Genomic DNA, 24,568 nt, shown 5'->3' with positions numbered 1-24,568 from the left:
TAAAAATTATCTCTCAATCACCTAAAATTAAAGAAAATAATTGAGAGGAAGCAAAGGATGAAATAACAAATTTGAACATGAAATAACAAATTGACCATTCTCATGGTTGAATGACGACTCAGAACTAAAAAACTTGACTAGTGTAGCAAAAGAAATAATCCTTAAACTTCATCTACCAAAGGATTATCTCTCTAATTTTAAAAACTGAAAAAGTTTTCATCCTGAAAATTTTTACCACTGAAATTCAAAATGGATTTGTGCTTGATGAAATGAATGAATTATCACTTTGATGATTTATTCGGTACAAACTCAGTTACCCATGCACAAAATGCAGGGACCTGTGTATAAAAATAGTACTCCTAACTTTAGTTAACATTGGATAGACATTTAAATAATGAACACGGGGAAGAGGTGTGCTCATTGCAAGAATTAATAGCCAATCTAGGGTTACCAAATGCATTGTTAGGAAATAAATAATGACAATGGACAAACTGCACTTCAAAATATGTCAGCTATTCTAGGTATATATTTCATTTTTGAAAGGCTACTAATTGAAATTGTTTTGCAGGCAAGCTTCAATTCACAGACAAATTTTGATTATTGCTTGCAATTTCCTCTAGGCTGGATTATTTATGCCATGTGCACAGGATATCCCACTATTAAAATGGACTGGCTAACAATCATGTAACCCCAATTGATTCACTTAAAAGGAATGAATATATTTAACATTACAGCTGAATATTGCAATAAATTCTGTAACAGCAATGGCAGTGTGCACCATAATGAAAATTCACTGTGAATCAATTTAACATTATCACAGAGAAGTACATCTAGGCAAATGTGATGATGAATACCAGTGATCAGTCACATTAAGTTATTCCCTCAGAAATGCAATTTAACAATTGCCACTGTGAGTATAAACCACAAGAAAATCTTATGAAAACATAAAAAGCAATCATACTCCAAACTGTCATAGTCCAAGGACAGATGCTAGTATGAATAAAAAAAAACATCTCCTTTTATTCTTTCTAAGGCATATCAAATTCATCTTCTAATAGATCTTCCTCTGCGCCTGCTGGTAGTATCACCTTTATTGGTGGTGGGTTTTTCAGAGTTCCATCAGGGCAAGCATAGCCCTTTGAAATTAACTCTAATGCTAGGTCAACATCCTGCAACAAAATAAACAAATACCATATGCAACAGCAATCACAAATTATTGAACAATCCAAGAGCATCTTTTTCTTTTAATCTGCACAATGAATTGCTAACTTCAAATAATAAAAAAATTGAAATTTTCTGCATGAATAGCAATAAGCCTTAATACATTAACAATAAATCAGAACTTACTCAATTTAAGAATTCAAATATTTTCAAGTGAGATGGTGATTCAGCTGTATTCCACTAATCTGAAAACCTCAGCATCACAATAGTGATTGTAATTTTCATTTATAGAATCATTACTTCCAAGTTCAAAGAACTTTAGAAGTTGCGGTAGTTATTTTAACTGGGTAATCCATTAATGAGCATTAGGAAGCAGGAGTGTCAGTGCGTAAAAATCATTTGCCTCGACCCAGAGTTGATTATTTCATAGCAGGATAAACCCAATTTGGAGTTCACGGTTCGAATCTTGGTCAAGGGGAATGATTTTTACACAGTGAAATTCCTTAATTTTAATTACATCCAAGGTAAATGACATCAGTAGCAAAGCATCAATGGCACCAGTAGAAGCTGGATTTCTTTAAATTTTTAATAGGATATACCAGGGTCTTACATTTTTTAATGGGAAGGAATACCTTGTTCCAGAGATAATTCATAGCTGTATTCATTTCCTTATATCTATGAACCAATGGATATCCATAATACTTAAGCTTTGCAATTCAGGGCATCACAAAAGTACAATGTCTAGGATAGCTTCCTTCATTTCCAACGAACCTCATTCTTTGCTTAGATTTTCCCTATTTTATTGTTCTCTCTCTTCACTGTCACTCACTTTGAGTACGTGTTTAAGTGTAGGTGCATACTTAATTTATATATGTATGTGTATAGAGATATATAAAAACATGTTTTTTATGCATAAATCAATACATAATGTATGCCTATCAGTCTATATGTATTTATGTGTATGTATGTAATTGTAAATTTTATTGCTTTTTAATTAGTATACGACGATGGGTTAAATGGAAGAAGGGATCATTTGGTCAAAATTTCACCCAAATAAAGACCTCTATCCATCTATTTATTTCATTCCATGTTCATATAATCAGTTCTTGACATAAAGGTTTTCCAGCTAAGAACATATAGTTATTTGTAGGACATGTCAAGTTTCTGATAAGGGAACTCGTATTTCTTGCAATCTCTATGAATGAGATGAGGGCAGTTACGCATTTGAGTTTCTTTTGATGGATTTAGTTTTTAAGTGCAATTATCAGATAATTTTAAATCATTAAAGATCCTGAATAAGTTTCGGGTAATTAATTAAAAATTGGCAATTTTCCACAAAATAAAATTTATTATGACCGGTACCAATGTAACTACATCATCACATGGAGACGATGCTTTCCCAACCAAGGTGGGAAGCCCTGACTCCCCACCCACTTTCTTCACTGACCAGGAGGGATAGTTCTATGCCACAGGACACCCCCTACTCATCAGCAATTTGAAAGTGAGGAAAATCCCTCCTCCACCCTTCCGCAAACCCTTGCTAGAGCGTGCCCCTTGGAACCAAAATTTACTAGTGATCCCAAATTCATAATTACCAGTTTTTACCCGTTTTGCACAGTGCTTCTTTGTGCTTTGATACCATGCACCCAATCAACGACCACGGGGAAAAGCCCCGACCTCACCTGCTTTCTCAACGGCCCTTAGAGTATGGCCCTGCACTGAGAGACACACCCCCAACAGGAGATCCCTCTCCATCGAGCTACAATGTTCTCTCTGGACATTGAAGGTCTTTGCACCTAGTTACTTTGTCTTCCCTCCCCCACTCACATAGTTACCCATGCTGCCTTCCACCCTTCCTACCTCTTCCCCTCTTTCTCCCTACCCTCCCCTTACTTGCTTTTTAGTATACATACTGGATTCTTGAGTGATGACTGTTACCTGATGATGATGAAGTCATATTGAAACCGGTCGTAATAAATTTTAATTTGTGGAAAATTGCCAAATTGTAATTAATCATGATATTCCACCATATCACGCCTGAAACGTCTCTTATTATGTTTCAGTTACAATGAAAAGCACAATTATACTGTTGAAACATGTCATAACCACAGTGATCAACCAAAAGGTTGGTGTGATAGATCAGGACAGAGCTCACCTGGGCTACATTTGGGCATGGAGAAGCTCTGTGCTAGGTGAGTACCACGTTTGCTAACACACAATCAAAAATCGACCCAGAAAATGGTTTCAATTGAAAGTTTGGCACTTAACAAGCAAAATCACAGAAAATGTTTGCGTTGCTTTAAAACTGGGGATGAAACTTGGATTCACCACTACACTCCTGAAAGTAAACAACAGTCGAAGCAATGGATTGAACCCGGTGAACCAACCCTGAAGAAGGCAAAAACAATTTTATCTGTGAATTAGGTTATGGCACTGTTTTTTGAGATGCAAAAGGAATTATATTTATTGATTACCTGGAAAAGAAATGACCATCTAAGGTCAATACTATGCAGAGTTATTGCAATGCTTAAAGTGCAAAGTGAAAAATAAACTACCTCACTTAGAGAAGAAACAAGTTCTGTTTCACCATGACAATGCATCTGCCCATTTGTTGGTCGTTGCAAAAGCTAAAATCTTTGAAATGCTCCCCCAACCACCATATTCACCAGATTTAGCCCCCAGGGACTATTATCTGTTTCTTAATCTTAAAAAATGGCTCAGAGGTAAAAACTTTTAGAGAAATGAGGAAGTCATCGATGCTGTAAAGGAGTATTTTGAGGCACTTGACGAATAGGATTACAAAAATGGTATCACTGCATTAGAACACCGTTACGAAATATGTATTTATCTTGATGAGATTATGTTGAAAAATAAAGCAAAAAAAACCAAAAACAGTTGTTTTTCCTTTATCAGGCCAGAAACTTTTCACCCCATCCTTGTATTTAATCACTGCTTTAATCTCAATTTTTCCCATCTTCACAAATCACTACATGGGAACAACCACAGAGAGGCATCCACACCACAGATCTCTTCCCAGAACACTGACAATTTACGGGTTTACTCATTAAGAATTACCTATTACTACACAGGAAACTCTGTGCTGGCGCTGACATCTGGTGGTGATTCCGAGAACCTTTCAAACTACCCTCACACTAAGCCAAATGGTGTGTGAAACACACATCAACTTAGGGGGAACCACTTCCTTTCTCTGTGCTGCTGGAAGGTTGATACACAAACAAATCACACAATTTGGATGACATTGAGGGAGGTAAAAGGCATCACCCAAAATGAAATCTGGGCTCTCCAATCAGTAGCCCAGCGCTCTACCAACTGGACAACAATTTACTGTGCTTAAGTGTTGGTTGGGAGTTGAGGAGAGGGTCAAGCTCAGAGAGAGACGGAGGGGATTTTGGGAAATTTATAGGTGACATGTAGTGGGGCACTTACTGAGAGTGACTCTTGTATTATCCCAGGGGTAAAGATTCACACCAGAGACCACCCACCTTTATCATTATCATGGGATAAAATAATTAGTTTTGCTGTACATGTAACATGACACTTGCATTAGCATTACCTCTGAAGTATTGACATCAACCATATCCAAGGCTGGAATTTCACGCTTCGATAGTCTCTCTTTTTTATGATGAGTCGTGTTAACAATTTTATAGTCTCCAAATTTCCTTGCCATGAGTACCTTATTAGGTTTATCAGACGTTAAGGATTCAAAGAAATCTAAAGCTTCTTCACTCCACACCTCTTTCCCATCAGCATTTAACATCCTACAAATGAAAAAAGCAGTAGTATCCATTAAATGAAAACTGATGTTCTGTAGTTAATACACACATTAAAAATCACTGAGGCTCTAATGCAATATTTTGAGGAAATGTTGAAATATTCAGTGAGTCAGGAATTGCTCATAATAACATGAGTGATTTAATTTTAAACTCTCTCGCTAATAAAATGTATGCTTATAATTAGAAGTATTGATTTATTTTTCAACACATTGGATACAGATGTTAGGGGTTCATTCATTCAATACCGACAAACTTGAAAACTTGAAAGAGAATTACTTTCAGATCCTGCATATAAACTTTGTAGGTTGATTGAATATCATGACTGCTAATATGAAATATACTCTGAAACACCACCATTTAATTGCTATTTATGCAATCCGATAAGGTAAATGTCAGGGGTGTACAAATAAATTCATCTAATGGGACTAACATTTAATCAAAGAAAACTTTTCCAAGACTGGTGATGTATCTCTTCATACGTTAACATTCAAAAACTCATACTACATTTAAGGCAGTGGTAATAACAAATAACAATAAAGTAGGAACAGTGTATATAACGATACTATTACCACCTTGAAAGGATATTCTGACAAATTCAAATTATGGTATAGAAAAATGCCATTGTTAATGTTTAAAATATGTCATTGCCTCACTTAGGACCAATTACATGGAGAAAAACAGCAATATCTGACAATAATTACACATGAAAATATTCATGATTATTATTTCTATTTCTTTCACATGAATCAATAAGAAAGTTGTAATAGTACTAGAATTATACTGTAAACAATTAGGCCACAATAAACCTAACCTAAAATTAAAACTAGTTTCAAATTAAAGTTGGTCATGAGGACATATATTTTAAAGACATATCCACACATCCAGCCTTGATTAATCTAATAACAAAAGGATTAAAACCAAAGTAGGCCAATAAGTTGGGGAACACCAGTTTGGGTTTTGGAAGGGCATAGGAACAAGAGAAGCCATTTGAAGCTAAGAAGATAGTACAATTAAGAGGTGAACACAGGAATTTATGTGATGCTTCTTGACTTTTAAAAAGCATTCAGCAGAGTAGACTGGAAATTATTATATAAGTACTGAAAAAACACAAATTGACAAATAACACAGCCCAAACAAGAGTTTCACAAGAAACCTAACCTTCTGGAAATTAGTCGGCAAATCTCCTCCCAATTGACACAAAAAAAGATCTGAAAAAACCTTCATAAGGAGCATTCTCTCATATGGTTGTGCATCAAAGCTAGTGGTAGACAAGAAAAAAATATGCTACTTGCAACAGAAATGTGTTTCGAGGATAATAACAAAAACAACTTGGCTCATTAGAAAAACAAATGAATAAGTCTTAGAAGATTAATGAAAATAGAGGATGCTCCTGTAAACAATTCACTTCAAGAAAAATCAAACTTATTGGCCAAGCTATGAGATACAAGGACTTACTTCATAATTTAATGGAAGGAAAAGTGTTAGGGTACACCTGCAAAGTCAGGGTGATCTAGTTTGTCCTTACTTTGCACTGTTATACTAATTACCCACTGAAAATCCTATGAGGAGTGACAAGGTGCTGATTTTTAAATATTTATATGCTCAAACATTTACTAAATCTGCATTGATTTCATGACGCAAAACATTACATCACATTTACACATACCTAGCAGCCTACTGTAAATCTTACTCAAGTTACCCTTCAGATGGGTTAAAAACAAAACTAAGAGTAAATTTTAACCCACCAATGTTCTATTTTTGCATGAAATACCGGGAAAGTGAAAAATTATTTCATTACAAGGCAGAATAACTCTTTCAGAAAAAAGGAGCACAATATATATAATTTAATTTCAAAGCTGTCTATCAAAGTGTTTTTGGCTGTAGGGAGTGACTAATATTCAAATGATTTATTTGGTGGGAGTAGAAGTCTAAGAGTGGGAAGGACTTGGAGTTGTAGAGGGGGATGTACACAGTACATATCAAGTGACAGCTGACTACTGAAAATGTCCAGTTTCATTACCTCTAAATAAAGCTTTGTATTTTAAAACATTATGGTTGATCAACCAGTTATGCAATACAAGTTATTCTGTCAACAATAGGCCTAAAATAAAATGGCACAAGAAAGTAGTTAAAATAATACTTACTTGGGTTTCACTCCTGCAAGACTACATTCCACAGCAAAGTAGGGATAACTAGAAAACTCCGAAGGAAGAGTTCTAATTTCATCCACTTTCACATCTTCGAGGTCTCCATAATCTACAAACTTAGCCCGTACACTATTTGTTTCCACATTTTTTTTATCAATACCAACAATTATAGCTCGGTACCATTTGCCTTGTTTCTTATCTGGAACAGCTATCATTTTACCTAAATATGGCTAAATAAAAGAAAGAAGCATATTATAGCATAGGTCAATATTGTTACATAACACAGCCTTAAAATCAACACATCATTCAACCACATAGATATATAACCAACAAATATTTGCAGGCAAAATGCCTACAAAAAACTCAATACATACATATTTGCACTTGATAGAAATAACATCATTTCAGAAATTTATTTTTTAACACACATCTCTTGAAATCATATAATTGAAATATAGGCGAGTGCTTTCAGTATCAATATTACTTACACAACTTATTGAACAGACTTTTTCACATCCTTGCACTTAACTCATAATTCTTATCTTTATAATTTAGCACAAAAATTTATAAAAATACACTCTGAAATGTAATTTAATTTAAGGATGGCGGTAAATAATGACATAAATGGAGAAGAGAGGTGATAGTGATGACAATACCCTTACCTTATCAATTTTACCCGAAAAATCAGAGTGAGCAACAAGATAGTCGCCAATACTTCTTTCCATTTTCTCCAAAGAAGAACTTAATCTGTGCAACTGAAAAGATATTTAATGATTCATTGCAATGATAAGCATAGAAAATAACTAAATGAATAAATAAATAAATCCCTAATGAGAGCTCATAAAATGAGTTTGGCAAAAAACATACCTGGACATATAACTTGTTGATGTGAATGATGGCTGACACAGTTACTTCCACGTATTTGGAGTGCTGACTTGCATTTATTATGTCTAATGGTGACTCCTACAATTGCAAAATGCCAAATATTATAAATATTCTACCACATTTACAGTTACCATGATCAACAAATACACCTTCAAATAGTTTAAGAGGAATTAAAGGATCCATTACATGTAATTCATAGTTGTACCTTCAAATATATTTTTAAAATAGAAAGGTAAGCTTGCAGTGTGCTCTGTTAAAAATATTTGCACAATTAACGAAATAAAATTATCTTTACCAAACTTATGTCTTATTTGGTAAGTAAAGGGTGAAATCAGAGCCTTAAAGGCTTTAAAAATATCACTGAATACAAAAAGTAAAAGTCTCTTTCCAGTAATTATTATTAGTAGGCCACCAATCAGAAATAGGCCTTTGATGATCTCAGCAAAACTATTGCACAATCCTGAGACTTAAAACTAGAGAACCTCTAAGCTGCTTAGCAGAAATCTACATAACCTACAGCTTTGATACCCTGGTGACACTAAAAAGAATTAGTAGTTAACTAGAAACACTATAGTTTTATCTGCAAATACCAACTGTGTAATAGGCATACTTTGTTAGTTATAAGGCATTCAAGCTATTTGATATGTTCAAATATTTCATTATGTATTTATCAGAATCATTCCAATGCCTTATTAGAATGATGACGATATTGTTCACATCACTTTTATTTAAAAGAGATAATAATTAATCAGATGAATAAATACAAGGTTTGCAATTTGCATGCATAAAACTACTTAATTCAAATAAAAGAGAGCTTTTATAATAAAAATAAAATCTGACAAGCTCATTAAACTACATCATTAGGTTGCATTCTTTAGAATACACTTTTGGCCAAGAAAAACAAATTTTTAGTCCAACAAATAATAGGTTTTGGTCATCTCAGCATTATAGGAGGATATGGTTAAAATACATGGGAAGGCCCAAAAGTACCCAGCCTGACATAGAGATGGCGGTAGTTGTTTAAAAAATATCACTGTACAAGGAAGTCTGCAATCTATAAAGCATATGTTTCAATATATTCTATTGTTTCAGGCTTCACTTCGTGGAAGTAATTGATATCCATTATTGAAATAGAAAGAAAGACTCGTACTTTTCCACAAATCTGTGGAAAAGTACGAGTCTTTCTTTCTATTTCAATAATGGACATATGTTTCAAGTTTGAAGAGGCTATGTTGTTTCATATTTGTTTGGCAGCCATCAATAGCAAACGTTTTCAGTGAATTTGTGAAAATGGAGAAATTTGGTCATCGTTATGTGATACATTATTTTTACTTGAAAGGCCTTAGCCCAACCAATATAAAAGCTGAACTGGATTCTACTCAGGGAGAGTCCGCTCCTTTGTTTACAACAGTTAAATATTGGGTAGCAGAGTTAAAATGAGGCCGTACCAGCTGTCAAGACATACCATTAGTCAACCAAATGAGGCGATGACTCCAGTAATGGAGAAGAAAATCCACCAAGGGACACTGGAATCGCATAGTAGGCATTTCAAAAAGTGCGGTACATTGCATATTAACTGAAAATTTGTATATGAGAAAGCTGTGTGCAAGATGGGTGCTGCATTTGCTCACACTTGAGCAAACCCAGTGTCGTGAAGATGTTTCAATTGAGTGCTCAGCAAAGTTTCACAGCAACAAAGCAGAATTTTTGCACCGTTTCATAACCATGGATGAAACATGGGTCCATGACTTCACACCCGAGACAAAAGAACAAGCAGAACAATGGATTCAAAAGGGAGAACCAGCTCCAAAGAAGACGAAGACTGTTTCATCTGCAAGCAAGGTCATGGAGTCGGTTTTTTGGGAAGCACATGGGAAAATTTTCTTTGACTATCTTGAAAAAGGAAAAAATACAACAGCGAGTATTATGCAAACTTATTGCAATGCTGGAGCAAAGAAATCAAGCAAAAGCGGCCATATTGTTTCATCAAGACAATACACCAGCTCACAAATCCATTATTGCAATGGCCAAAATTCATGAATTAAAGTTTGAATTGCTACCTCATGCACCCTATTCACCAGATTTAGTCCCCTCAGATTATATTTTGTTCGTAAACTTGAAAAAATGACTTGGTGGTCAAAGATTTTCCAACCGTGAAGAAGTGATGTCGGCAGTTAATGTCTAATATAAGGAGCAAGACAGTTCTTATTATAAAAAGGGTATCAAACTTATTCAACATCACCTGGAAGTGCAGAGAACTGAAAGGAGATTATGCTGAAAAATAAATACATTCTTTTCCAAAATTTTTGTATTTTCTTTGTTGGGTCAGGTACTTCCGGGATTACCCTCGCATATTAGTCATAAAATAACTTTGATAACTACAACCAAACTCACTACAATAATCAAAAACTTTAATACTGCTGATAAAAATTGTTTGTTTGATGTTGCAATATATACTTTACCTCTCCATGCACGGAAAACAGGTATCCTTGATATTAAACATCACCCCAAACTTGGATGGAATTACCAACTATGTCCATAAAAATCCTCCATACCATATTAATTTCAAAGAGTAGAGAATACTTTGGCTACCTAGACACCTTATCCTGACACTCCCCCACTAAGCAAGTACTTATTACCATACTGAGAAAAGTGCAAATTTTTTTCTAATAATGACGAACTTCCACTATTTCTCACCTGAAACTGTTGAATATATATTGAGAGCATATAAGATGCACCTTTTTTTCCAAAATTATGGTTCAATAAATCACCTGAGTCTTATACGTGAATGCTCAAACTCTATGGGTTAATGTTCAAACCTGAAAGCCATATTTACCACAGCTGGTCAGTACTGCCTATTTTGAGTCCATTTTATTTAATTACACATAATATTTATTATGCAATAGAAGAATATTGTAGCTAGGATTGTCATTATTAAACTCATTGCTATTATGTGTTGTGAATATTGTTACTTGCTTCTGAGATGCTGAATGAGGTGTGAGTGAGTTATCAGACGAACTTGGCTGCACAACTAATAATAACAAAACAGTGTGTGCCCTTCTTACAGAGTTATATTTGGCTATTCTGAAATGTAAGACCTAAAAGGAACTATAATTTAATTACTTATGGTATCCCACTTCCACGTCAACTGCTAAAACCTTTTTCTTGTGTAAGCCCTACTAAAATGAGTGTGCATGTTATATGCCAGTGAATCTTAGACACTCTCAAGTACTATATTTGTAGTCAAATAGTGCACTCCATTGTTCTCTTTTTCTCTCTTCCAAAGCCATTCAAACCTCAGATGACTTAACAAGAAGAAAAAAGCTAAGGTAAAGGAAGAGTAAGAGCAGCAAAAGACTAGCCTTGTTCTTAGCTCAGATACAGGAACTCATTATGTACTTCTTTTTGGATCTAAGGGGCGGAACATTACTGGTATATATTGTCATCAGAGCCCAAACTGCCCCCACAGAAACTTGACAGGTACATAGTATTTTAAGCTTGATTGTACAGACTTTCCTTGCAATATGATGAAGATGATTTTCGTTATACAACAGCACTCAGGGCCTAATGTTATGGTAAGGAATTAAACACTTTGCACCCTTTAAACTTATTTTTTCATAATCCAATTGCAATTCCAAAACATTTGTACTGTGTAACTGTAGCTGGCTAAGAAAGAAACAAATGTGAATGGGTATCACCACAATGAAATTAGTAATTTCAGGCTTGACTATGTGGAACTTATTCACTACAGAAAAAAAATTACCATTTTGTTAATTTCACTTAATGTTTTACGAGGGTCAACCGGAAAGTAGTACCCGTTCGTGCCGCATGAAGTGCTGACGACGCGAGTAGCCGCTGGACGAGGTCAGATAGCTTCAGTGGCTTGTCTGCCTTCTCTGAGCCAAGTTGCGTGACGCTAGCATTGCCTGTGTTGTTTCTGTGATTGTTTACAATGTTTAAAAAAATTGAGAACGCCGCCAGTTGTGAAGTGAGGGCAGTGATTAAATTCCTCAATGCAAGAAACGTTCGCCCATGTGATATTCATCGCCAATTAAAGGAGGTGTATGGAGACAATGTAATGGACGAGTCGTCTTTTCGGCGGTGGTGTCGCAACTTCAACATGGGGAGGGGGAACACACACGACGATGAGCGTTCGGGGAGACCGTCTGTCATTACAGACCAACTGGTGAGCTCAGTTGACGAATTCGTGAGGAACGATCGGCGCGTCACAATTGATGACATCTGTGAGCATTTTCCCAATGTTTCTCGAACAATTGTTCATGAAATTGTTAAACACCATCTGCATTATGCAAAAATTTGTGCAAGATGGGTCCCTCGCGTATCTCAATGAGCTGGCGGCGAAGGACTATGCAGCAGGAATACAGAAACTTGTCACACGTTATGACAAATGCCTTAATTTGCTTGGAGATTATGTTGAGAAGTAGTTTAAAGTATCCTCTTTCAAATAAAATTTTTTATGTTTGTTAATATTTACTTTTGTGTCTTTATTTCACGAACGGGTACTACTTTCCGGATGACCCTCGTAGTTTCATGAACCTGGTTTTAATACTTAATACCACCTTTGGGTACATTTTCAAGCATTACCTTCAAATATATTTATTGTGGTCATGGGGCAAGGATATGGGAACAAAAAGAGCCATTTTGAGATAGAACAGGAGTCAGGTGAGGGGAAGAGGTTTCCAGAGGAAATAGGTTTTGCACATCACGTAAAATTAGAAAAGCATATTCACAGCTATCCTAAGAAGAGAAGCTTAAGGTGGTAGGAGGAAATTAAGAATGGACCGAGTAAAGGAGGCTCAAGGAAGTGGGGGGAAGGAAACAACAGTGAAATCCTCGTATCACTATTTCTTGGAATACTATTCATTTAATGATGAAGGTGTTGTAGTGGAATGGAGAAAAAATGGGAATGGGAGAGAAGCAGTTGTTCATTAGCCAATTGAACGTTGTTCCAGGAATGCCGGCCGATCTTTGGTGTCTCTACTGCATTGAGTCTTCTTCCATTGTCTTTCAAGTGAGGATATCCACTGAGACCTTTTGATGCTTGCTACCCAGGGGATGCTTTCCCATATCTCATACCTTTGCCCCATGACAAAAATATATATACCTGTATTTGAATGTAAAGCTCGAGAATGTACCTGAAGATGATAATATGTATTGAAACCCATGCCGTAAGATTAAAATATTTAGTGGAACTAACAAAGTTGCAATTTTTCTTCCAGTATATACCACCACAGTAACCAAACTGGAAATTGATTTAATAGGTAAGGGTAAAACCTAGAACTAAGCCCTGCACAATATGTGAAATTTGCACATCAGAGTAATGGGTCCAGGTTCTTTCATTATCCCACCTGTAGTTTCCCAAGAAGATCTAGGGCCCAAATAACCCACAAAATCTGGAAGAAGCTAATGATACCCACAGGCACACAGGCCCTCAGGGACACTAGTTAAATATTAAACCCGCAGGGTAAATGTGCCTCTCAGGGAAAAAAATGTGTTTCATTTCAGTCTGTATGACCTGTCATTGGAAGATCAAAAACTCCTCAAACCTACATTATTTTTCCCATGGTCTTCCCAATTTATTCCGTGAATCAATTCACAAACATTAAAAGCATATTTAATTGCTTACCTGAGATGCTACTGTTATAAAAAGGAAAGAGCAGAGTGATCCTGTTTTCCCTTATCTGTTATCTTTTCACTTTTAACAATCAAATAATACCTCTTGAGTAATACAATACCACTTCTCTTTTTAGTGAAATTCTATGCCATCTAAGGAATTTTCTTACCTCGAAATTTCCTTGATTAAAACTGCACCAGTTACCACAGTTAAATCTTGACATAATCACCAGAAAATGCTCCAACAGGAACAAAACTGCCACAAACATGCAAAACCTAGCACATATGTGTCCACTTACCAAACAACCAAATGCTGGGAAGGTAATGTCACCCAAAGCAAGCATAATTCCCTTATGCATTACTAGTTCACTCAAGTTTAGCTCACAGGGTTTTTAAGATTCCCAAGTGTATGGATCAAATCATTCATAAGTGAAAGACTAAGATTGTTCATTATGAATTGGATGGAGGTTATTGAAGCTATTGAACTGATTTTAAAATTGTTTGGTTTATTTCACCTGAGACTACCACATTAACATTGAATTTGCCACCAGAATAAAATCACATATTTCATTTTCCCTACCTGCTGGTGTGAAAGTTTTAGATCAAGCAAAATATACTTTTTAAATTTACTAGACTCAGATTCCTGAACTCTTTAAACTTCTGTTTGGGTTAATTACTAAATCTGTACACATTTAAGACTTCACCTAGGAAAGCTTTCACTTAAAAAGTGAAGGAATAGTCTATGGGGACCTTTAATTATGATAGGGTAGGGTACCATTATTTGTGCAATCAAAAGATTAGGCCTAAAAAGATGTTTTGTCAGTAAATAGTCATGAACTGTCCCACACAACTAACCATTTTTGTAGATCATCCTAATTTTAAATTGTTTGTTTCATTTAACCCAGAAAATACTATATGCATTTTATACTTTGTTTATGGAGTCTTCATACTCAAAACTATAATTTGATGCAATCGCTGCAGGCATTTTAAAGAATGGTTCACAACCTTACTTTGGGATAGCATGTTAAACATTGGCATTATTTCATGGGTTTCAAAAAGTAATTGGATTGAAGAGAGTAACTTGTAGGTATTTAAAAAATAATTTGTGCATCATGCATGCTAGTCATTAATAAGTAATTGACACCTCATCTTGCTTTTAATTGTTACCACTCAATTTTCTAAGGGATTTCCATTCAAGTTGACTCTTTCCAAATAAAATGTTAAATCAATTATATTTGGCCCAATCATTTGTTACCAATTAGTGAAAATATTATACTAAAACAAAGTTGCTGTGATATTTATGGTACTTTCTTGGCCGTGTGAGGTAAGTTGCTAAAAAGTGGGTCCCCACTTTACGACTGGGTTCGCAGTCACTTTACCATGTTCTCAGTGAAGATGCTCTCGGATTGAAAACACTACGATTGTGCACATCCATAAAAATTTTACTCTCATTTTATTCACCTTTTCCCAAAATTTCATGCAAGTAAACATATTGTATATGTATTCCAATGACACCCACATTTATGCCTTGATACTATAAACTAAGGTTAAAATATGTATTACTATCATTAGGAATGTCTTTATAGGTAAGCAGTTCACCATGCTGCTAAGCTACAAATGAACATGCAAGAGCAACCATTTCTAAAGTAAAATTTTAAAAAGGAATACAATCGATTTGAAAATATATTGTTGTCAATATTTCTCTATGCAATTCACCTCCATCTTACTGCCAAGACCTCAAGCCAATTCTATCAACATCCACCCCTGATATCCAACAGAAAAAGAGTATGATGAGAAATTGGGGGAGCACTTCAATGAAAGGCATTGCATTTTATTAACCTTAACTGCATTAGTTTGTTAATATTAGGATTATAAATGGGTGCAATTGGTTTGATCATCCCCTCGTGTCAATTTGCTAAAGGTAAACCTTACATCATTTCCTAGTCTTTAGATTTTCCAGTACACGACTTTCGAGATTCCAAATATTCTACACTTCAGTAGAAGGTTCAACTGGAGGGCTATAAAATAATTTTATGCTATAATACGAAGGTGGGCAGGTAGCCGGACTAAATGAAACGAATAAGAATTTTGTACGAAGCACAATATTTTATCTGGCATTTGAAAAGAAAATTCCAAATACTCTGCAAACTGCTTCACTATACATATGATACATGTACAACTGAATAACAAAAGAGATTAAAGCAAGAAAAAGAGGTTAGAAAAGAGTAGATTGAGTTTCTTTAAATGAATGCATTATTAATATAATTACTAATCAAGGAAGATTTACTTACATTATAAAAGCTAAGCAGATGAAAAAAATAAATCCGAAGCAGGAGTGCTATCAATTAAATATCAAAATTACCAAACCAAATAATACTGGACTGTGTAATAACAATCAAAATTCATCCAGGGATTTATGGAGTTGGAATGAAGACTTTGAAGTCCTGCATACCATAGAGGGTGGATTAGACCCCTCAAACATTTGTAGGGGTCAACTTTATGCAGAAGTTTCTCACTCCCGAGTTATCCAGGGGAGGAATGTGGTTCTTATCAGCTGTATACTGTAACTGCTAATGTCTTGATTGGATTAGGCATTCATTTGTTGCATGTTTTGTTTACACTTATATCATTCTAAGTCATTGGAAGAGTGTCAAAAAGGAAAGGATATATTTCAAACAAAAACTCACACCATATTCTGCAGTGACAAAGATGATACAAGATGTGAATAAGGAGTTACTTTTGCAGTGGAAAAAAGAATGAAGGAAAATATCTTGAAGATTAAACTAATAAATGAATGAATCTCCTTCTGAAGTCAAAAACAAAATTCTTCACTCTTTCCATTATAAATGTTGCGAGAGCAAAAATGAATTCATCACAGAAACCTTTTACCACAAGCTAGAACAAGAGTATATGACACTATACCATCAAATTAGTGATCGAAGATCTCACTGCAAAAATTGGATGGGAGCAAATAAATCAGGATAGTGTATGAACACTAGTCTTCATGCATACAGTAAGTACAATGCAACACAAGCTATTGAATTTGCAAGTTCCACATGCTTGGTGATAATTTTGTCAAGCATTTTTCTTTCAGCAAGCATTGAGCAACAATCCACAAAAACCAAGATATTAGCAACATGACAGAAGATGAATTGGCAATCCCTTAAGAATGCAATCTTGCTGGATACAAGGCATGAAATTGAATGGTTTGACCACAAATGTGGGAAGACAAATTAGAATAACTGACAGAAGAAACTACCAAGAACAACTGAACATATTTATTCAAGAAATTAAAATACAAAAAGAGACTAGGAGAGAAGCCAAGAGAATTGAAATGTAGAAGAAAAGAGCATTCAATAATTCCACCATGCAGAAAGCTGAGAGACTTTAGAGAAAATAAGACGAGAGCCAAACAAGAATGTGAACTCCTGCAAGAAAGGATATTTCATTCATCTTATTATTATTCTAAGAGTGTTTAAGGATTTACCCCTGATTTACACAGCAATGATAATATTGAATATTTCAATACACCATTACATTTATTTGTGGGTAAATTATGTAACTTTTACCCACATTAACTTATGAAAAGTACTTTGGGAAATCTGCAATTAATCAGAGGAGCCCTCCATAAAAGGTCCAACTCATAAGAGGTCCTCTTTTGTCCAACTCGGCACTTTTGATGAACTTCACTTTAACTCATTTCCAATAATGATCTCATCATTAAATTGAACATCCATAAAGTTTCAATTATTTAAATCCTGATTAGCCAATGTTCCATACAATCTAAGGTATCAACTAAACTATTCACATATGCACCCACACAGTTACCTGTATATAAATTACTTTTTTGTGGCTGCAGTAAAGTAGTTAACTTTAAGCAATCAAACATCAGACTTCAGCCATGGATTCAATCATTGTACATGTATTTCACAGACATTCACTGCACTATATTTTCCACTCTACAGCATCAAAAAGTGATGGCCAGGCCCTTTTCAATAAGGAATGCCATCATCCATACCCTCTTGGAATTCTTAGTACAGCTGGCATAATCATTCAATGATGTTGATTTTTTTAAATCACATAATCTGGTTGATTGCTGGGAAAAGGATGCTGGTTGGTTGGACAGGTTGGAAAAAATATTTTGAGTTTGAGAGTAAAGATTACTGGAGATAACCAGTTGGCATGTACAAAGGAAAAAAGAGGTTTACCAGTAGGGTAGGAATTTAGATATGAAGTAGATTTGAGTCTCTATCAGATTTACCACCGTCATGAAATAGGTATAAGCAATATAATGCTTCCAGCCAAAACACTGGCAGTAAGAGAAGAAAAATCCATACCTGAATGCATGCGATGGAAGGAAATAATGAAATATATTGGCTAGTTCCCATGCATCGAAATGGCAAAAACTTAAATTAACTTGTAAGAAAATCAAATAGACTCAGAGCATTAAAAATGTATGCATGCTTACATAATGCGCCAGTTAACAAAAGGAAACAAAGAAAAGCAAGGAAGGGTCCAAGTTTTTCCAAATAGTTTTATGGCATCTTGTTCCCAGAGCAATAAAATTTTTTAATGAAAAAAGATTCCACACTAGAATATGTTCCAACGAACCCATACTAAAGTGAATTACTGGTGGCAACAGGGCTCCGTTTTCCTCCTTATGTCACCTAAGTTATTCACTCCCTGGGACAAGGCATAGTTTAGACCTCAAATTGAAAATAACTTGAACAGAGTTCATGTGGCTTAAGGATCATCTACTCATGCAGCTAAAAAAAATATTTTGAGACAAGAGTTTACAATTTTCAATTGCATTATTGGGCACTGATGTACCCAATGACAACAGAGATGTGGAATTATAGAAAAGCAAACTGGAGACAAACAGCAGCCTTTGAAGCCTAGTGCCACAGGCATACATTTAAGATATAATGGACAGATGAAGTGATGAAGTATGATACAAAAGAATAGAAAAGGAAAGGACATTATGGGGCATTATATGGAAAAGAAAAGGCAAATGGATGAGACAATTACAAGGATTAGTTAAGAACATAATAGAAGGGAAAAGTTCCAACAAGACTGTATTGAACAGGGTAGAATGGAAGGCAAGGGACAACTAATTAGGACAGAAATAATAAAAGAACCCTTTCAGGCAAACTTAATGACTTAAAAAGTTAGACATTACAGATTAGGCTATATGAAAAGTCCCTATAATATTGAATTCAAAAATGATTTATCATGTATATAAATTACTATCACCACAGTTTTCAAAAATGTTTTAATGAATAGTAGTAGAAATCTACTGCCATATTCAGGGTATGGAAATGAAGTCGGCACCTAAATAGAGTTTTTATACAAAATTTTATTTCTACCTATTTTGCCTAGGCAGTTTTACCTGACTATACCATACAACATTGCATTCCAGTGAAGTTTTTTGCACACCAACACACAAAGGAAAATATGGGGTCAATTCTAATTCCTGATACCTAACCTAACTATTGCGGTGATAAAAGAACGGTTAATTTACCACTTCACCTTCTGCCTTAAAATAATTAACAAAATTTATGTTTTTGTTTTGAGCAGTCAAATGACCAGATATCCACTTATTTGATGCTGAGAAAATAGGAAATTAGTCAACTTGGGAATATCACAATCCCTCAAAGATCAATAATGCGAGTTAACAAGTCTATTGCAACTGCTTTCAACTAAGCCATTTTGCCCTCACACCACAGGTGGCTAGCAAGGACAAAATCAATTCCAACATTCAACTGCTTAAATCAGTAAGCGCATGTATTTCTTTTTGCTGTATCTGTACCACTTGAAGTTCTTACAGAAACAACCTATTAGTATGGTATTCCTAAATACAGTATAACACTTTGTTGATTAAAGAAACAAAACTTTTGATTTCTCACCTTGTACCTCATAAAAAGTGTTCCAAAGGTGAAAATATACCATCTCACTTTCATGGGGATTGTACATTTATGTTTAGAGGCTAAGCAAGGCAATTTTCTCTAAAATAGTATCGTTTTTAAAGTTTTAGTTGTTTTCAATGGGAAAATATTTAAAATTTACTTCAATATAATTTTTAGGTAGCTCTTTTAAAATATAATTCCTTATTTATCCTATATTTCCAAGTTGCTGGCATCCCTGAAGCCATAAAAACAATGAAAAGTGATGCTTTTTTTGCAATTGGGACCTTTAAGTACTCTTCCATCCAAGCAAAATTAACCTATTCACATGATAGGAAAAACTAATCATATGCCACATAGGAAAAATCTCTCCCCTTCGAAAATCATCCAAACCAAATTTTCAAAACAATAACACCACTGGCAGTGAAAAAAGTTCATTATCAATTGTTCCCTCACCAACTACCTATCTCCACACACTACACCTTTTCGCACATTATTTCCTGCCCCAATTTTCCTTGAGAGCTACATCTTTTTCTCAATGGTGAGAGTGACAAGTACAGCATGCATACAATCATATCATGTTCCAAAGAGTAGGAGCCCTCACCCTCAGCAAAGATGCATAAATCTGTCACCTAGAAAAAGGCTTAGGTAAGTTTATGTGAATGGGCATGAGTGGAACATAGAACACAAACTTCTACATAACAGTGAAACATGCAGTAAATGGATGAGCATGCCCCTACACAAGTAATAAAAGAACCTCATTTCTTAAGCAAATGATGTACATGAGTTGGAGTGATTAGCAAGGTAAATACATTAGCAGTGTTAGAACTATTTCTTTGAATAATTCACAACACTCACAAGTCACAAATGGCCAACTAATCCAGAAAGAGGTCAAGCAGTTACAATTCCCCATGTCATGAAGAAATACATTGATAAACCAAAAAATAAATGAAGCATAAAATAATTCAGTGATTCAAAGTGACCACCACAGAGACAGAGAATGTTTGCACTTATTACAATGTCATTGCATGTTAGAAAATTCCAGGATGCCAGCTTTTCCCAGGCCAAAAATGTCCCTGAACTGATAGGAGCTTCTTCCCCTACCAATATCCTGTCTTACCTTAGGAAAATCATCCCACCTATTTGTGGAAGGAGAAGGAACAGCAGATGGGTCATTACCCAATGTCTGCATGACCAACTCATACGCAAGAGCATTTTTCTCTCTTGGGCCCTGGATTTCAATATAGAAGGGTGAGACTGCAAAATGGTCATTAGATAATTTACTAACGACATCAGGATCATTAAGGACAGAGGCTGTGGGGAGTAGAGAAAGTACACTCTAATTTTACCTTCCACAAAACAAAACAACTATTGCTTATATCTAAGGTGGCACTTCACTAATAACATCAAGAGTAAAATGATTACCTTCATAAATATCAGGATCACACTTCAAGAGTAACTTTGAGCCTGTTTCTTTACTGATTTTTAAGAGACTATTTCCAAAATCACCAACTACTTGCTTTATTTTCTCCTATAAGAAAAAATATATAATTAACTATTTGTAGAATGCTTGAGTTTCTTTGTTTGAGTTAGTTTGAGCACTAAGCAAAATGTGTTTATACACTACAAATTTATAAAATTTAGAAATTTATGTCTCCTTTTACATTGTTATTTGATTGGTGTTTCCTAGAGGTGGAGTTGACTTCCTCCAATACATTGAAATAGAATTATTGAAATCCTTAATACAAAAAATAGCAAATATAAATAGGATTACAACTGTCAAAATATTACCTTAGGTTTCCACTTTTCCAATAATATTTTCTGCGTACCAAAGCATTCCATATCCCAAAACATGTTTATTATTGGGAAAGCATTGGTTATATGATAAAGATTCCTTAACCCATGATAAAGAATCAATATAAGAAGCTAACTGAGAAATTATTGGGAATGACATACCATGACAACATTAGGAAGAGGTGCAAAAGAGACAAAAGAGTTGAACCCAATACAAGTGACCAGGAACTGGTAGTTTAGGAAGTATCAGAATATAATAATTCTGCATACAAGTAATAATACTTGTATGTTTGCTTGACAACTGTATCATTATTTTATAAGAATTGGACTTGATCCACCCTTTTCAGTGAGCTATGTCAAATTTCACTAGGGTCCAAGCCTTCTCAGTCACATTTACGATCATATTTTGCTTGAGTACACAGATTTTTAGCATACATGTACTCCTGCAATTTTGCAATGCCTTTCCTTTCATAATGGTAACAACCAAGTGTACAGCCAGATAATTAATATAAGAGCAAAAGTTCTTGGGGATATAAATCAAATGCCGGTAAAAGGGGTGATATTTTTCCAAAATTCAAATCACAAAACTTTAAACTTATATCTGGATTATTTCCATTAAGCAAAGAATAACAATACTTTGAATTTGTCATATTAATACTTGACACTCATATGAATGCCATGATGAGCATGAATAGCATTTTGATGATATTTTTTATATTTTTGTTAAAAATTAAGTCATATGCGCAGAGCACATTTGGCTTAAAAGGCACTATTTTTTATCAATAAGGAGAATGCATGAATGGCCAAAAATCAAAGAGATTCTTTAACGAACCGCCAAAAAGCCTCTAGTGCATAAAAAGAATTGAAGAAAACTAGGATGTAAGCACCTTAGGAACTTCCATTATACTTGTTACAATTTCTGGAGAGGCTTCTATCAGTCTGTTGACCATACTTTCTGCTTCTTGGACGCTTTCCTGAGTCCCCTTCATCACAATTGAAAAAGTGTTATCTTCATCGGCAACTGAAATGAAATATTTTCTTTAAATGTCATAAATACTCGAATAAATACAATTTATTAAAACATGATCATACTCACTGCGTAAAACAGTAATCAACGTGTTACTCGTCCGCTTAATAAAGTCTAACTGGCCAAGAACCAGGTGGGCATACGCTTTATTCAAGACCATTCTATGCTCAGTCCAATCCTTGACTCTCATCTCATCAAAATCATCCTCTTTTTTCTTCTGAAAAGTAGCAACTACATAACAAAAATAATAACACTGGTATTTCATTTCCCGTATAGTAAATAACCCTCTCTTACTTTGTTTCGCTGTTGATACGCGAGATAGGCATACAAAGATACACCTGCTGCGCCTAACGCAATCGGAATGGCAAGGGCTGCCTTGGAAACCATTCTACCTGCATGTAGAAAATTTTTATATTGTCATGTACAGATTCTAACTAATGCATATGTTAATGCACTGTACTCGTGTCAGTATCTTCTTCATTTGGCATATGCGCCGGAAGGGAAAAACTATTCATAAACTAACTCTCAGGGCATATTCACCGTATCAAGAATAACATGAGTTTGTATTTATCACTAAGAGTACAAAATATTCTTCCATTTCGAAAATGACAATTTAATACTTACAATCGATGAATCCATACACCAGAAAACGGAAGTTGGGAAGATAATTTAAACAAAATTGAAATAATCACATTCAATCTTCATTAATAAATAAATTTACAATGCAATTTATCACAACAACCAAATTAGCTCCATTCTAAATTAAACCACATGAGCTTTACGTGCTTCAAATTTATTAACTGACGTTTTTACCACTGGTGTCTCTGAACTGTATCTTTCAAGCGTGCAACTCTGTTTGAATCGCACATACCCATCGACTTACAGTTTGAATTTCCCCTAAATCATGCACTACTTCTGTAATTCTGACGTACAAAAAAGTAGTTTTTGTAAGGCAGGATAAACATTCTCTTAAACATTCATAAGATTTTCGTTATCATATATCAAGGATAATTAGAGACAATATAAAAATGTAATACGATACTTTCACAAGAAAGTTCCCGGTTTGGCCTATTAAAAGTAAATTCCTTCAGGATTAGCGGTGGAATGACACTCAATTTTACCAAAAATATAATACACATTAAAACGTGTAGCAAAGATTGTTTTTTTCCATGGCAAAATATGTAATTATTGATGAAAAGTATAATGTGTATTAACGAAACGTTTTTGATAAAGGTCCATATATATTGTATCTCTTTGCGTTTAATAACTAAACGACGGAGTGATTCACGATGTATATTAAAAGGCTGCTAAAACATGGATATCAAGAATCCATCAGAGTATCATTAGAACTTCTCCCTTCTACTTACATAAGCTTCTTTAAATGCGCAATTGTTAATTTAAAGTTCTTACTACATTGATCCTTTTTTCTAAAACAATTCATAAATGGGTGAAATGTAACTAATCTAGTTTCACCAATTCTAATGTATATCGTAGCCTTGATATTTATTAAAAAACCTGCTTTTCCCTCATTGATGCTTATCTCGAACATTTCACACTGCTTCTGTCATGCCCTCAGCAAAAACTGCAATCCCTTGAATGACTGGCTAACTGAAGCTAGATCTTACTGGCTTTGCAAGCTCCCCTCCTAACTTTCATTCCTTTCTGCCGCTTTTACCTCCTACCTAAGACTTCCTATCCTGATTCACCATTCTCTGCTTTAACCTGAGAATTTTGAGGTGAACATGTATTAAATAAGCCACCTATCCATTCAGTCTACCACAACCTTCTGTGATAAATTCTTAAATTTACCAAATTCACCCTCTCAAAATCTACAAATCAGTCAAGTACATCCTGACTTTATTTAATTTTCCACTCAATCAGAAACATCACTATGTACTGATATGTTGCACAGTACAGGAAATGGAGCAAACGGTCAGAAAGTATGGAGGGGAGATTCATGCATACAATTCATTAAAGAAAATGAAAACAAAGCTATGAGGATTACAACTTCCCCATGGAATTACTTTGCTTAGGTAAACATGGCCAGTAGATATTTACTGAGCTAATTCAGAGCATTAAGGAGGGAGGAAATTGGCAATCATACTTTTTCAGATCAGTATTAGTTTCCATTTTGAAACAACAAAAATATCTAAGGATTATGGGTTTGATTTTGTAATGGAGGAAGCTGTTTCAGGCTTTACTGAGTGGAAATTATCCATCTCA

At 34.8% G+C, this 24,568-nt stretch overlaps 1 protein-coding gene across 1 annotated transcript; it reads right to left on the bottom strand.

The window, feature by feature from the left end:
* Window positions 1–52: 52 nt before the first annotated feature.
* LOC139700564 (tudor and KH domain-containing protein homolog) lies at window positions 53–23,107 on the bottom strand. Its single transcript, XM_071599093.1, has 11 exons — window positions 22,970–23,107; window positions 22,640–22,737; window positions 22,415–22,562; window positions 22,206–22,339; window positions 20,950–21,055; window positions 20,645–20,838; window positions 7,970–8,065; window positions 7,765–7,857; window positions 7,100–7,332; window positions 4,736–4,940; window positions 53–1,169 (listed from the first exon to the last, which is right to left on the bottom strand). Exons 2-11 carry the CDS (start codon window positions 22,730–22,732, stop codon window positions 1,029–1,031), a joined length of 1,443 nt encoding a protein of 480 aa, XP_071455194.1. The 5' UTR covers window positions 22,733–22,737; window positions 22,970–23,107; the 3' UTR covers window positions 53–1,028.
* Between the last annotated feature and the right edge of the window lie 1,461 nt (window positions 23,108–24,568).

Source organism: Hetaerina americana, unplaced genomic scaffold (assembly GCF_022747635.1).
Source record: "Hetaerina americana unplaced genomic scaffold, ioHetAmer1.1.p SCAF_105, whole genome shotgun sequence".
NCBI lineage: Eukaryota > Metazoa > Arthropoda > Insecta > Odonata > Calopterygidae > Hetaerina > Hetaerina americana.
This window is presented reverse-complemented; position numbering and strand designations above follow the sequence as displayed.

Coding starts and splice junctions, on each gene's coding strand:
- LOC139700564 (XM_071599093.1), bottom strand. CDS start 22,732: ATGGTTTCCAAGGCAGCCCTTGCCATTCCGATTGCGTTAGGCGCAGCA. Junction 22,340..22,414: donor GTTGATTACTGTTTTACGCA/GTGAGTATGATC, acceptor ATTTCATTTCAG/TTGCCGATGAAGATAACACT. Junction 7,858..7,969: donor TCAACAAGTTATATGTCCAG/GTATGTTTTTTG, acceptor ATATCTTTTCAG/TTGCACAGATTAAGTTCTTC.